The sequence below is a fragment of the Ailuropoda melanoleuca genome, chromosome 4 (genome assembly GCF_002007445.2).
Source record: "Ailuropoda melanoleuca isolate Jingjing chromosome 4, ASM200744v2, whole genome shotgun sequence".
Taxonomy (NCBI): domain Eukaryota; kingdom Metazoa; phylum Chordata; class Mammalia; order Carnivora; family Ursidae; genus Ailuropoda; species Ailuropoda melanoleuca.
The window spans coordinates 12,259,222-12,274,809 of record NC_048221.1 but is presented as its reverse complement, the minus strand read 5'-3'; the positions used below and the strand labels follow the sequence as shown (position 1 = coordinate 12,274,809).

Below are 15,588 nucleotides of genomic sequence, written 5' to 3'. Positions count from 1 at the left end.
CTTTAAAAAAAAAATCAGGCTGATTTTAGGGCAGAACAAATACCCTGAGATTATGATTGTGAACATATGTCATTACACATGATATTACGTCTGTCTAAACCCACAGAATGTACAACACCCGCACTGAACTGTAAGGTAAGCCATGGACTCTGCGTGACAATGATGTGTCTATGCAGTTCATCGTTTATAGCAAATGCGCCCCCCTGGTGGGGGGGTGCTGATATTGGAGGAGGCTGTGAGTATAGGGGGTAGGAGGTATAAGGGAAATCTCTGTACTTTCTGCTCAATTTGGCTGCAAACCCCAATCTGATTTTCTAAAAATATTTATTTATTTAAGTAATCTCTACACCCAAGGTGGGGCTTGAACTTATGACCCTGAGATCAAGAGTCACACATTCCTCTAACGGAACGAGCCAGGCACCCCCCAAAACTGATCTTTGAAAAATAGTCTTAAAAAAAAAAATCAGGCTGCAGAGTATCTGTTGGTCACCGCCTAGGAAGCCTTCCCTGATTGCTTCAGACTCAAGAAGGGAAACCCGTCACACCCTCCCATAACCCCTGATTCTTGTCTGGTCGTTGCACCAACCACTCTTCCTTGTGGCTACCTTACCGTCTGCTAGCCTGAGAGCCCCTAAAAGCAGGGGTCGCGTGGGCTGGCTCACCCCTGAGTGCACCCCATCCTCTCACGTGGCACCCCTCCATCCCTGTACCTGTCTGGCAGGGATAACCACCCCCATCTCAGAGATAACGAACAGGGGTTGGCAAGCTACAGCCCGTGGGCCACAGCTGGCCCACCATCTGCTTTTGTATGACCTGTGAGCTCAGGAGACTTTTCACATTTTTAAATAGTTTCACGAAAATAAAAATATGATTCCTGTTTTCTGACAGGTGAACATGATATGAAATCCAAATTTCGGCCTCCATAAACGAAGTCTGACTGGCACACAGCCACACCCACGTGAGACAGCATCTGTGGTGGCTTTCACATTACAGGACTGGTTTGATTTGGGTCGACAGAGACCACCGGGTCTGCAAAGCCAAAAATGCATACAGTGTGGCCCGCTGCAGAAAAGGTTTGCCAGCCACTGGTCTAAGACGGCCTCCCTGCCTTACCCCAAGCCCCTCTGCTCTTCCAACCAAACCCGGGGTTGCCTCCTCAAGGCTCCGAATAAGAGCTAGATACTACCTGCAGCAAGAAGGGACTCGTCTTCAGAGAGTACCAGGAACCTCACGGCTTCCGGAAGCTTCTCCAGCAGGCTGTCTCCTTCGGGGGAAACCTGTACAAAGTCAAGGGTGCCTATCAAGCATTTTCAGGGGTGAAGGGTCCAGGGTCAGGAGCTTGGATGCAAGGCTCTGCCACTCATCAGCTTCTAAGCAAATGCCTTAGCCCTTGGGTGCCTTAGTTTCCTGATCTGTGAAATGGGCAATGATACACGACCACAGCACAGGGCCATCATGGCCTGAGAAGTACGTAGAATGCCCACCCCCCACCCCTGGCACACAGTCAGCCTTCAAACCCTGGCTGCTAGTATTATTGTTGTTGATGCTGTTTTTGTAATCAACTCAGGGACCTGGAGAACATTCCAGCACTTGTTTTCTGCCCCTGGGGAAGCGCTGGAGATCTCAGATAAGATCGAAACACTGGTTTCTCCCCGTTCTGGAGTTGCAGAACTAATTTTGTTAGGACCTAAGAGGATGGTTCATTCCTCAATCCCGCAGCCCCAGTTCAGCTACTGACTTCTGAGTATCTGACCGCCAGCAGTCCGTGAGCCAAAAGCTGTCTGCTAGTTATCTCAGTGAGGGGCACAGACGGGACGTGGGGGGGCCAAGAAAAGTGAGTTGTTTGCACCAATCCAAGCCAATACTTAAAAAATATAAATTTGTTCACCTTTATTTAGCAGAGGTAGGAGAAAGTGAATTTCCCCGTGGCTGTTACTGATGATTTTTTTTTTAAATGTTTCTTGGGGTGCCTGGGTGGCTCAGTCGGTTAAGCGTCTGCCTTCGGCTCAGTCATGATCCTAAGATCCTGGGATCGAGTCCCACATTGGGCTCCCTGCTCAGCAGGGAGCCTGCTTCTCCCTCTCCCTCTGCCCCTGCTTGTGCTCTCTCTCCTTTCAAATAAATAAATAAAATCTTTAAAAACATGTTTCCTTTAAAACTTAAAAAATTAAACAACAATACTGTATAAGGTGGGGGGAAAAAAAAGAAGTATCCAGAGCACACCATGAACCTCTCTTCACCTTTCCTGCCATCCTCCCCTCCCCCCAGAAGTGACCGTTGTCTGCTTTGCTGGGCATCTGTTTGCAGAGATGAGTACTTGCACGACCCATCAGCGACACTCTTCTGCAAGTTTGCTTTGTTCACTTTATGTGTCCAGGGCAGCGGTTCTCAAGGGGTGGGGAGGGCAATTCTGTGCCACCCCCGCCGGCCAAGGACAATTGGCAATGTCTAGAGACATTTTTGTGAAGACACCAAATGTCATTTATGAAATGATCAAAGGTGAAGTGGCTTCTCCCCACTTCTGGGACCCCTGGGCACGTTGGAACCGAGCGGTGCGGGCACCACATTCAGGAGAGGGACTTACCCAAGAGATGGAGCCCTTGCTAAACCCCGTCACCATCTTGCCCTGCTTCTGGACTGAGACCCCACAGGTAGGTGTTTCTTCTCTGACACTGGACAAATGTTGCCTCCCCTGCAGTTTTCCTGTGGCTGAGCTCCACAGACTGACCGCGCCAACCTCAGACACGGTCAGCAGCACCGCCCGAGAAGCCAGCGCCGCTGTGCACATCCATCGGTCGGAGACGTCTCCCAGGATACAGAAAACCAGCTCTGCAGTTTCCAGATTCCAAGCACTGACCTGATGGAATCATGTCAAGGAAGAGAAAACTCAGTGAGAGACTCTGGAGTCAGATGCAAAAACTGTGTTTTTTCATAGTGCGTGAATTTTATTTTCAACAATTAGTGCCAAAAAAAAAAAAAAAAGGCAGAGGGGAGAGGTATCCTGGATTAGATCCTAGAGCAGCAAAAGGACATTTGTGGAAAAACTGATGAAATCGGAGTCAAGTCTGAGTGAGGTTGCTAGAAACTTTACCGGTATTCATGTCTTAGCTGTGACAGATGTTTCCTGGGTATGTAAGATGCTGACATGACCAAAGACTGGATAGACGAGTATACGGGAACTCTCTATAATAGCTTTATAACATTTCCGTGAACCTAAAATTTCTCCAAAATAAATCTTAAAAATGGGGGAAAAAAGTCAGCCATACTGTATGCATTCATGTATCTGTCCACTACAAGTAATTATTGAATACGGCAGGTTTCATAGTTAACCTCACCAAAAAAAGTACCTTTTAAAATCAATAGTAACCGGGACACCTGGGTGGCTCAGTTGGTTAGGAGTCTGCCTTCAGCTCAGGTTGTGATCCCAGAGTCCCGGGATAGAGTCCCTCAGGGGGAAGTCTGCGTCTCCCTCTGCCCCTCCCCCCACTCCTGCTCTCTCTCACTCTCTCTCTCTCTCTCTCAAATAAATAAATAAATAAAATCTCTTAAAAAATCAATAGCAACCATTTTAAGAGTAAACATTTGCCCATTAATTCTACTTTTGGGGTTTACTCTAAAGAAATAAGGAGAGGGGCGCCTCGGTGGCTCAGTCGGTAAAGTGTCTGCCTTGGGCTCAGGTCATGATCTTGAGGACCTGGGATGGAGCTCCCCGCTCAGCAGGGAGTCTCCTTCTCCCTCTACTCCTTCATCCAACTCGAGCGGGAGGGCATGCACGTGTGTGCACTTGCTCTCTTTCTCAAATAAATAAATAAAATCTTTAAAAAAAATAAGGAGAGATACAAAGATCTATGTATAAGGAAAGTTGTCTCAGTTATTTGAAAGTACAAAGAACTGGAAACAACCTGTATGTCCAGTAGGAAGGGATCAATTTCAGGAACTATAGTGGAGTCAATGCAAGGACATCTCACAAAATCACTAAGCCTGCTGTTGCTGAAGAATGTTTGAGGTATGGGCAAATAAAGATAGATTTATAAAGCTGCATAGCTAGCTTTCTATCCCCATTTTTATCCCCATTTTGTGTTATACTTACACACACATACACACTTGTATGTGCATACACACATTCCACAGAAACAAACTCATATATACGTTAAAACAGTGGTTGGGATTAATTACTATTTCTTATTTCTTTTTCTTTTAAAGCCTTTAAAAAAATTTTTTTTTAAGATTTTATTTATTCATTTGACAGAGATAGAGACAGCCAGCGAGAGAGGGAACGCAAGCAGGGGGAGTGGGAGAGGAAGAAGCAGGCTCCCAACAGAGGAGCCTGACGTGGGGCTCGATCCCAGAATGCCAGAATCACGCCCTGAGCCGAAGGCAGACACTTAACAACTAAGCCACCGAGGCGCCCCTTTTTAAAGCCTTCTTTAAAAAAGATTTTATGTATTTATTTGACAGAGAGAGAGAGAGCACAAGCAGGGGGAACAGCAGGTAAAGGCAGAGGGAGAAGCAGGCTCCCTGATGAGCAAGGTACCTGACATGGGGTTTGATCCCAGGACCTTGGGATTATGACCTGAGCCAAAGGCAGAGGTTTAACCGACTGAGCCACCCAGGTGCCCTTATTTCTTTTTTCTTTTCTTTCCTTTCTTTCTTTTTTCTTTCTTTTCCTTCCTTCCTCCCTTCCTTCCTTTCTTTCTTTCTTTCTTTCTTTCTTTCTTTCTTTCTTTCTTTCCTTCCTTCCTTCCTTCCTTCCTTCCTTCCTTCTTTCAGATTTGTTTATTTTAGAGAGAGGGAGAGCAAGAGAGAGTGACTGAGTGAGGGGAGAGGCAGAGGAAGAGAATCCCAACCAGACTCCCTGCTGAGCGCAGAGCCCAACACAGGCCTCGACTTCACAACCCTGAGATCGTGACATGGGCTGAAACCAAGAGTCAGATGCTCAACCGACTGAGCCACCCAGGCGCCCCTATTATTTCTTATTTTTTTTATTGTGTTTTCCAAACTTCTGCTGATAAAAAAAAATGATTTCTTTAACCAGTTTTGAAATCAGTCAACATGTCTGTAATATTTAAGCCTGCACTGTCAAGAACAGTATAATGCAAGCTGGGTGACTTCAAATTTTATATTAGTCCCTTTAAAAAAAGTAGGAAGAAACAAGTGAAATCGATTTAAATAATGTATTTGGTTTAACCCTATGTCCAAATGTTATCATGGCAACATGTAATCAATATCAAACTCCTACTGAACTCTTTCACATTGTTTCTATGGTACTAAGGCTTTGAAAGCCAGTGTGTGTTTTGTACTTACGACATATCTGAATTCAGAATAGGCACATTTCAAGGGCTCAGTAGCCACATTTGGCTGGTGACCCGCCATATTGGACAGCACAGTTGATAAACCACCAATATTATTTATGTTAACAATTGCCCACTACTAACAAAATATAATAATTAATAGCTATTGAGTATTTGGTGCTTACTTCGCACCAAGCACTATGCCAGGTGTCTCAGTCACGATCTCATCAGGTAGATGAGGAATGGAGGCAGAGAGGTAGTGTGACATTCAAGATCACTCAGCTTGCAAAGAAGTCAACTGCGAGTTAGGTACAGATTTTCCCCCATGCCTTTAGTTCTTAAACTTTCTTTCACCCACTGTGCTACTGTGTCTCTATTCATCACACACTCAGATCATAGGGTTATAATTGACATAAAGGAATAACGCAGCAGAATACATATTGTTTTCAGATGTATGTGGAACATTTACCAAGAGACCCTAAAATGAGTCTCAATACATTTGAAAGTATTCATCATGCAAATGAAATTAAGTTAGGAAGGAAAAAAGTAAGCTACCTGGGAACTTTTCAAACATCTGGGAACGAAGAGCATACTTCTTTTTTTTAAAAAAAATTTTTTTAAAGATTTTATTTTTATTTATGTGACAGAGAGACAGCCAGCGAGAGAGGGAACACAGCAGGGGGAGTGGGAGAGGAAGAAGCAGGCTCCCAGCAGAGGAGCCCGATGTGGGGCTCGATCCCGGAACACCGGGATCACGCCCTGAGCTGAAGGCAGATGCTTAATGACTGCGCTACCCAGGCGCCCCCAAAGAGCATACTTCTAAATAGCCCATGGACCAAAGAGCAAATCAAAAGGGAAGCCTGAAAGTATTTTAAACTGAAGGTAAATGATAACATGACAGAGTAAGGTTTGTGGGATGCAAGTAAGGCTGTACTCAGAGGGAAATTTATAGCACTAAAAATGACCAATTAAAAAAGATTAAGTGCACCTGGGCGGCTCAGTCAGTTAAGCCTCTGACTCTTGGTTTCTGCTCAGGTCATGATCTCATGGGTCATGAGATGGAGCCCCCCACCCTGTCAGGCTCCCTGCTGAGTGGGGAGCCTGTGTGAAGATTCTCTCCTCTGCCCCTCCCCACCAATATTTTATTTATTGATTATTTTTAGAGAGAGTGTGTGTAAGAGAGTTCAGGGAGAGGGGCAGAGGGTGAGGGAGAGAAAGGATCTCAAGCAGACTCCCTGGTGAGCCTGCAGCCCACCGTGGGGCTTCATCTCATGACCTTGAGATCATGACCTGAGCAGAAATCAAGAGTCAGAGGCTTAACCAACTAAGCCACCCAGGTGCCCTAATAAATATATCTTAAAAAAAAAAAGGTGAAAGGTCTCAACTCTTTGGGTCAGAAAGAACTGTCAAGATCATCTAATCCAAGTTTGAAACCCTTTATAGCATCCTATCCAGCGATTGTGCACCCCTGTTTATGCCCACCCTGTATCAGGGAGCCCCACCTCCTAGAAATAGCATATGCAGTCTTGGAATGTTCTGGTCACAGCTTTCCTTTGCAAACAGGGCAGGTGTTAGTTACCTTTGAGCCAGATGCCACATACACAACCTTCTTTGCTTCATCCATGTGAAGACTCCAGATCTCAGGGTCAGTGGGAGATTTTGAACCTCCATCCCAAATGGTGAATTTCTCCTGCCCAGAGAGTAAATCCCACAAACGCAGTGTGTGGTCCTTTGAGGCAGAGAGGGCGAGCGTCCCTTTGGCAAACACCTCCACACACCTCACCTCTCCTGCAGTAGACCAGGGTTAGGGAGAATATATTAGCTGAAAACATTTTTTTTTAAAGATTTTATTTATTTATTCGACAGAGATAGAGACAGCCAGCGAGAGAGGGAACACAAGTAGGGGGAGTGGGAGAGGAAGAAGCAGGCTCCTAGCAGAGGAGCCTGATGTGGGGCTAGATCCCAGAACGCCGGGATCACGCCCTGAGCTGAAGGCAGGCGCTTAACCGCTGTGCCACCCAGGCGCCCCCTTAGCTGAAAACATTTTTGACTTTCCAACTCCCAAAATGCCTGTTGGTTTGGAAAAGATGACAGATTCAAACATAAGCAAATTACAAATAATGGAATGTGGCAAAACTCAATTAAGAGCCCTAAAACTTTAGGCTGTGATTAAAGCAATTGCCCAGATGTGAATATGTGATAAACAGAGATCGCTGAAATTTACAAAGGTTCAGCATCATCCAGGGAGTGTTTAAAATCAATAAATGTGTAAAAACAAGGTGAGGTTATAGAGAAGACTTTACAATCTTGGAGAGATATTTTCCAAGCAAAACATGAAACTTGGAAGACATAAAGAGGAAAATTTGATCAATTGGATTATGTAAATATGCAAAATTTCAGGAGGATAAGTTGAATATATAGTTGAAAGTCATATGACAGATGAAGAGAAAATATCTGTACTATATAATAGATAATGGACGCTCTCCTTAATAAACAAAAGGTTCTTCCAAATAAGCAGGGAAAACGCAAACAACCTACTCAGAAATTGGACCAAGAAATTGGAGATTGACAAATATAGTACACGTCCATGATAAGCATTAGAAAATGATATGCAACCTCACTAGTAATCACAAAAATGCAAGATGAAATACCAATATATCATTATTATGCAAAATATTGGCAATTTTGTAAGAGAGAGAAAGCACGTGCATGTGTGCACGCACGAGTTGGAAGGGAGGGGCAGAGGGAGAGGGAGAGAGTCTTAAGCAGGCTGCACACTCAGTGAGGAGCCCTACACAGGGCTTAATGACCCTGAGATCATGACCTGAGCTGAAATCAAGGGTCAGACATTTTTTTTTAAGATTTTATTTATTTATGCGGCAGAGATAGAGACAGGCAGCGAGAGAGGGAACACAAGCAGGGGGAGTGGGAGAGGAAGAAGCAGGCTCCCAGCGGAGGAGCCCGATATGGGGCTCGATCCCATAACGCCGGGATCACGCCCTGAGCCGAAGGCAGACGCCTAACCGCCGTGCCACCCAGGCGCCCCAAGGGTCAGACATTTAACCTAGTGAGTCATCCAGGCGCCCCTGGCAAAAATTTTAAAGATTGATCACTGGACTACTACCAAAGATACAAGAAGTAAGTTACTTTCATACTTTGCTGATGGAAGTATAAATTGATATAAATTTGTAAAGGGTAATTTGGTAACACTTACTAAAAGTTAAAATGTGTTGTCTCTTGGTTTTGTCAATACACTATAGTTATAAAAGATGTTGCCATTCTGGGAAAGTGAAACAGGGTATAAGGGACTTCTGTGCACTATTTTAGCAACTTCTTGTGAGTCAAAATTATTTGGAAATAAAATGCTCAGAAAAAGAGGGGAAAAGGAAAATGTGCATACAATTTGACTCAGAAATTTCACTTCCAGGAATGTGTCTTTGCTGAAATAATAGCATAGGTGGGTAAAGATATAGGATGTTAGTTGCAGTGCTGTCTTCTAAAAATAAAATTGCAAACCACCTATTTACAAAAAGGGAGTTGTTAAATAACATGGTACATCCTTATAAAGAATGTCATGCAGCCATTAAAGATAATAAGATAGGTCTACATATACACTTAAACGTAATAAATTATTACAACAGCCCATACTTACCAGGGGTTTTCTATGTGCCAAGTGTAGTGGTTAGTACTTTGCATACATTAAACCCCTTTAATCTCATAAAAATGCTAAGAGGTACTATTATCATCCCATTGTACAGATACAGAAACAGAGGCACAGCTGAGTACAGTAACTTTTCCAAAACCGCATGGTTAATAAGTAGTGGAGCCAGGATTCCAGCCCAGAGCCCAAGCTCTCAGCCACTACAAAGTATCGTTACAATACATTGTGAAAAAAGCAAGTTACAGATCACTGTATAAAATAGCACCATCTGCTTTTGACAAAAACTCGAAGTACAGGAGCCTATACAGAGCTATGTCTGCATAAGCCCAGAAAAAAATTGCTTATGGCATATAACAAACTGTGTGTACTGATCACTTTCATGGAGACTGATGGATGGGAGAGACCAAAGGGAGTTTTACTTCTTTATAATTCAAGTAACAGGAGGAGAGTGGGTAATTTTTATTTGTTACAATTTGGGTATATATAATATTTTATTTATTTATTTGACAGAGAGAAAGAGCCAGCCAGCGACAGAGGGAACACAAGCAGGGGGAGTGGGAGAGGAAGAAGCAGGCTCCCAGTGGAGCAGGGAGCCCGATGTGGGGCTCGATCCCAGGACTCTGGGATCACGCCCTGAGTCGAAGGCAGACGCTTAAACCCTGAGCCACCCAGGCACCCCAATTTGGATATTTTTTAAATCCAAAGTGTGTATAAATAGTAATGTGTTACAAAATATCCCCATACATGGAACACTATGCCACAGTTAAAATGAATTAGATATATATGTAATATGGAAAGAGGCAAAATATGTGATATTACGGGAAAAAAAAACAGGTTATACAAGCAAAAGCTTATATGACTTTCTATAAAACCACATATATTTATGTATGTCCAAACATTCCTTGGGGGAAGGGACTAGAACAACAATATGATAGTAAATGTTTCACAACTGGCTCTCCAAGGAGTTTGGGGAAAGCCCTGATTTGTGGCACTTGCCAATTTCCTTGGCATAAATATTCCCACCCCTGGTTGATTTCAAGCCACCAACATGATGTCATTGAATGTAGGGTTGTAAAGAGAAACCAGTAGTAAGCACCCCATTTCCACCACACGGGTATAGTAGCCAAGAGCATGGGTAACAGAGTGCGTACAATACTTAGAAAGTGCTGAGTTTTGGGCACCTGGGTGGCTCAGTTGGTTGAGTGACTGCCTTCGGCTCAGGTCATGAACCTGGAGTCCTGGGATCGAGTCCCACATCGGGCTCCCTGCCCGGCGGGGAGTCTGCTTCTCCCTCTGACCCTCCCCCATCTCATGCTCTCTTTCTCATTTTCTCGCTCTCAAATAAATAAAATCTTGAAAAAAACATAAAGTGGGTAGGCAGTGAAAGAGAAATATCCAGGAGAGAGCAAGGTCATGCAGGAGGAGAGCCAGAGGATTTGCCTCAACGTTATCACAGAAGGGAAAAATGTAAGGACCTGGTGTTACAATGTTAACTCTTAAAAAAAAAAAAGCGATGAGTTTTGAGTATTTATTACCTTGTTTTAATAGAACTGATTTAGCTGCAAACTTCTATAATTGAATATTTTATAACGGCTGTGTTTGGGGCCCCGGGGTGGCTCAGTTGCTCGCTCAAGCCAACTTGATTTTGGCTCAGGTCATGATCTCATGGTCATGGGATCAAGCCCGGCATTGGGCTCTGCTCACAGCACGGAGTCTGCTTGTCCCTCTCCTCTCTCTCTCCCTCAAATAAATAAATAAAATCTTTTAAAAAAATTAAGAAAATAATGGCTGTGTTTGACAACCGTCTCACCACATTCCCGAAAACGTCACCATCATCGCTCACAAGCCGGGACAAACAACATCCAGCTTGCTAGCATGTGATGGGAAACATTCACTTTCCTTAGTACATATGCCTCTAATGCTCTCTGTTTTGCCAATAAACTGATTACTAAGTTTCCCTAATTACAAAGTTTGATGACTTTTTCAAAAATAAATCAAGGTCCATTGGTAAATGGGTTCAGGTCTTGAACAGACGGCTCACACTCACAAAAATAAAAATATTCAATAGACCTATACGGAATTAGCCATCCCGATGATAATAAAATGAATGGAATCTTATTTGACAGACACTCTATCAGGACCCACCTCACTCCCAGCCCTTGGAAGAAAAAAAAAAAAGTTGAGAACATCTGATGCTGGCAGCTTTGGGGTTGGGGAGGGTGGTTATTGTTTTACATACATATAGCCTATTTGGAAAGCAATAAGATACCACTTCTCAAAACCCGCAGAAATGCTCCCATCCTCCAATTCAAGACTCTAACTCACTGGAAATATTCAACAGAAGGGAAAAAAAAATTGATGAGATTAAAAGAGATTTGTCTCAGTGTTATCCGCAACAGCAGATAACTAGAAGTAGCCTAAAATAACAAGAACTAAAAAATAAATAAATAAAATAAAGCAGAATAAAATAAATTACAAAAAAGTCATTTAATACATTCTGGAACATGATCTGTTGCAAAGAATGAACTATTTTTGCTGCATTTCAACATGATAAAGACGACACTCGATGGATCATAGCAGTGAGACTCATACCAGCCTCAAACTGGAAACCATGTAAATGTCCTTCAACCAATGTGATCAACTGATAAACACAGGCTGTCCCTTCCATGCAACGATGGACTCGGCAATGCAGAGGACCAACTACTGCCACCTGCCACAGCAAGGACGAGCCTCACATACGCCGGGCAGTGCACCAAAGGATCACGTCGTGTACTATTCCATCTGCACAAAATGTCCAGAAAAGGCAAGTGGATAGACCCAGCAAGCACCTCGGTGGTTGCCACGGGGCTGGGGGTGGGGGCGGAAATGGACTATCAAGTGGGCAGGCAGTGCAAAGAGAACTCCTTGGGGTGCTGGAAAGTTCTAGGATTACGGTGACGGTAGTGCAACTCAGTAAATCTACCAAAGATTGTTGCATCCTACGCTTAACACGGGTGGAATGGTATGCCAATTACAACTCAATAAAGTTGTTGAAAAAAGAGTCAGTGGAAAGAAAAGAATGATTATGGCCAAATGTTGAGAAAAAAATGATGAAACAGTATATATACTTGGTTCACAATGATATAATATTTTTTAACACCTTTACTGAGGGACACCTGGGTGGCTTAGTGGGTTAAGTGTCTGCCTTCAGCTCAGGTCATGATCTCAGGGTCCTGGGATCGAGCCCCACGTGGGGCTTCCTGCTCAGCAGGGAGTCTGCTTCTGCCTCTACCTCCCCCTCCCAGCTCATGCTCTCTCTCGCTCTTTCTCAAATAAATAAATAAATAAAATCTTTAAAAAAAACTTTATTGAGATATAATGCACAAACATAAAATTCACCCATTCCATGGACAATGGTACAATTCATTGGTGTTTGTATGGTCACAGAGCTGGGCAACCATCGGCACGGTCTAAATTTAGAATATTTTCAAAACCTGGCATTCTCTTCCCTTTCTCTCCTATCATGTACACCATTTGGAGGTGTGCAATTCAGTGGCATAATAATTCACAATGTTGTGCAACCATCACCTCTATCTGATTCTAGAACATTTCCATCACCCCAAAAGGAAATCCCATCCCCATGAGCAATCACTTTCCATTCCTCCCTCCCCAACTAGCAACTGCTATTCTGTTTTGTGTCTCTCTGGATCCGCCTGTCCTGGACATTTTGTATAAATGAATCATATCCACGATGTGGGCTTTTGTGACTGTTTCTTCTATTTGATACAATGTCTCAAGCTCCAGCCTCATGTCTTCCTTGCTGTTCTGCAAACACGCCAACCTCCTTCCCCGTCAGGGCCTTTGCACTGGCTGCTTCCCATTCCTGGGATGCTCTTCCTCTCCCTACCCCTCTGCCCTCCGCCCACCTCTTTCTTTGCACCCTTTGTGTCTTGGCTGAATCGTCCCCGCTGGAAGAAATGCCTTACCTAACTGCCCTAAGTGGGTCACTTTGGTTACTGTTGCTGATGACACCCTGTTGTCCTCATTACAATATGTAACTATATTTTGCCTTCCCAAATACCGGAGTCTGACTTGGGCCAGGATTAAGGTAAGGCGAGCGAGGCGCTCATCCCCGGTGCCAAGTTTAAGCAGGTGCCAGATTACTGAGTTTCCCTTTTGCCTCTGGCTCCCATATGGCTTGGCACAGCCCTATTGCTGATCCTGTCGTTAAGACAGCTTGATATTTATTCACGGTGGATTTTTTGCATTAATTTTGATTTTTTAAAACATGGCATTGAAACATTATTTATCTTTTTTTAAAGAACATTTTATTTATTTATGAGAGAGAGAGAGAGAGAGCAGGAGTGGGGGAAGGGACAGAGGGAGAGGGGGAGAGACAAGCAGACACCCCACTGAGCACAGAGCCGGACGTGGGGCTCAATCCCAGGACCCCGAGATTACCACTTGAGCCGAAGTGAGATGCTTAATGGACTGAGCCACCCAGGCGCCCCGAAATCTCATTCATCTTGATGACTAAGTTGACAAACCCCACTTTCCGAGCCTCACCTGTGTGTCCAGTTAGGATGTGAATCACTTGCTGTTCTCCCATGTCCCACACAGCCACGATGCCGTCCTGGCAGCCAACAACCAGAAGCTTCTCCTCCAGGCTCCATGCCATGGCAGTGATGCCTGCAGCCACACAGACACAACAGTGACCACATCAGCTCCCGTGCTTAGCTACGGGGTCCTCTAATGGGCCTCTATTTCACAGATGGGGAAACTGAGGCACACATTCAGTTCCCTGTCCAGAGCTACACTCCTAGAAAGTGGCAGAGCCAGGATTTTGAAGCGAGCGCTGTCGAAGGCCAGATTCAGATCTCAGCTGTAATGTTTATGTTGCTCTTAGGGACCAAATCACATCGAGGTCATAAGTGTCTCTCAAGTTTGGTGGTTCTCACCTAGGGACGATTCTGCTCCTGGGGAATGACTGGAGCCAGGGGACACTGGGCAATGTCTGGAGACATTTTTGGTTGTCACAACTGGGAAGCGGGGTGCTACTGCCATCTGGTGGACGGAGGCCAGTGGTGCTGCGGACCACCGTTCAGTGCAGAGGATGCCCCCCTCCCCCCTGCAGAGGATGACCCAGTCCCAAATGTCAAAAGTGCATGGTTGAGAAACCCTGCCCTAGTTGGACAAGACGCAGAGATGGAATTATATTGGCTGAGAACAAGGACTCTGCTTCTGACTTCTCTTTGAGTTCAACATGTATGAAAAAATAAAGGCTGGTGCTCCAAAGAAACAAAACATCTGCCAATAATTTGGGCGAACCCAGCCCAGGGCTCGCTGCTGGGTCCTGACTGAAACATCGCTGAGGAGAGAGAGGCACCAAGTTACACGGGAGAAAACACTGGCCCAGGTAGCTGGAGGCCAGACTTTCTAAATACCTTCGGGTAATTCCTTCCCCTGTTTCGTGCCTCAGTTTCCCCAGATGTAAAACAGTCATGGGAGAAGTGTTGAAATCAGAGCCAGTCCAAGTCTAAGAAGCCCGGATTTTGTTCTTGCCTCATTGGGACAGGGAGTGAGGACATGGGATCTTTCTTTCTTTCTTTCTTTCTTTCTTTCTTTCTTTCTTTCTGTTCTGGTCACTTACGGTGTGACCTTGGAAATGTGAACTCAAACTTTTCATTTACAAAATGACCAAACTGAAACCCAGAGTGGGTAGAAACTTTCTCAGCTTCGACATGACTGGGGCTTGTATGAGAGGCACGGTGGGTCCAAAACACAGAACATCTCCCCACCGGAGGGATGGCAAAAACAAAACTTCGCTCTGACTGTAACTTCCTACGCCTATGCTCCGGTAGACACCACGAATCAGTGACTGCACTATCTGTGATTTGTCCCCCGGGGCCATTCTGTTGTGTTTCTTTTTGTAACCAAGCCCGCAGCACACAGGTATTAGTGGAGTCCGCCCTCACCCTGACCCCGTAATTCCCAGGCTCCCTTGCAGCTGGAGATGGCCAAGTTCTTGCCAATGAGACCCTCCTCCCAGGGGTGACAAATTCTGCTTCCAGAGCACGCCCTCAAAGAGAAGAGATGTGCCATCCACCTCCCCTTCCCACTTCCCACTGGCTGGAATGCCATGGTGTGGGTCAGAGCGGGAACAACCATTTTGAACCATCAAATGGAGGTTTCGCCTTGAAAATGGCAGCAAACAAGACTGAGAGAGTCTAGGTCTCTGACCCCTTGGAGACTTGGAGTTTTACCTCTGCTTACGCCTGGACTGTTATGTGAGAGGGAAATGAACTGCTATTTTACTTAAGTTACTGCTATCTTTTCCTTTATTATATATCATTTGAATCTGTAACCTAATAAATATAGAGCCTTACCCAGGAAACTAGATTCGGCCTCAGAACGCTTCTTAACACAGCATTCAAGCAGCTGTCCCTAAATCAATTCCTCCATGCATCATACTTAGTCTCTTAGAATTTCTATTTTGGAAGCTCTGTGCTGTGGGAATGTAGCTTTCCCTACAAGGCCTGAGTTGGCCTGAGTTGCATTAACTGACATTTGAACCACAAGTTAATTTTCTATTTGGTGGCCTTATAATTAATGCAAAGGATTATGGGTGGGCAGATGAGGGGATGGAGGAGTGGAAGT

General features: G+C 44.6%; 1 protein-coding gene across 5 annotated transcripts in view; it reads right to left on the bottom strand.

The window, feature by feature from the left end:
• NWD1 (NACHT and WD repeat domain containing 1) overlaps positions 1-15,588 on the bottom strand; it is a 62,478-nt gene that overhangs the window by 12,846 nt on the left and 34,044 nt on the right. For all 5 annotated transcript variants that reach the window (XM_019797100.2, XM_034657995.1, XM_002912710.4 and 2 more), the window contains 4 exons: positions 13,498-13,620; positions 6,871-7,079; positions 2,585-2,857; positions 1,187-1,277 (listed from right to left, as the gene is read on the bottom strand). In XM_019797100.2, the coding sequence (XP_019652659.1) occupies positions 1,187-1,277; positions 2,585-2,857; positions 6,871-7,079; positions 13,498-13,620 (696 nt within the window). The remainder of the gene's footprint in view (positions 1-1,186; positions 1,278-2,584; positions 2,858-6,870; positions 7,080-13,497; positions 13,621-15,588) is intronic.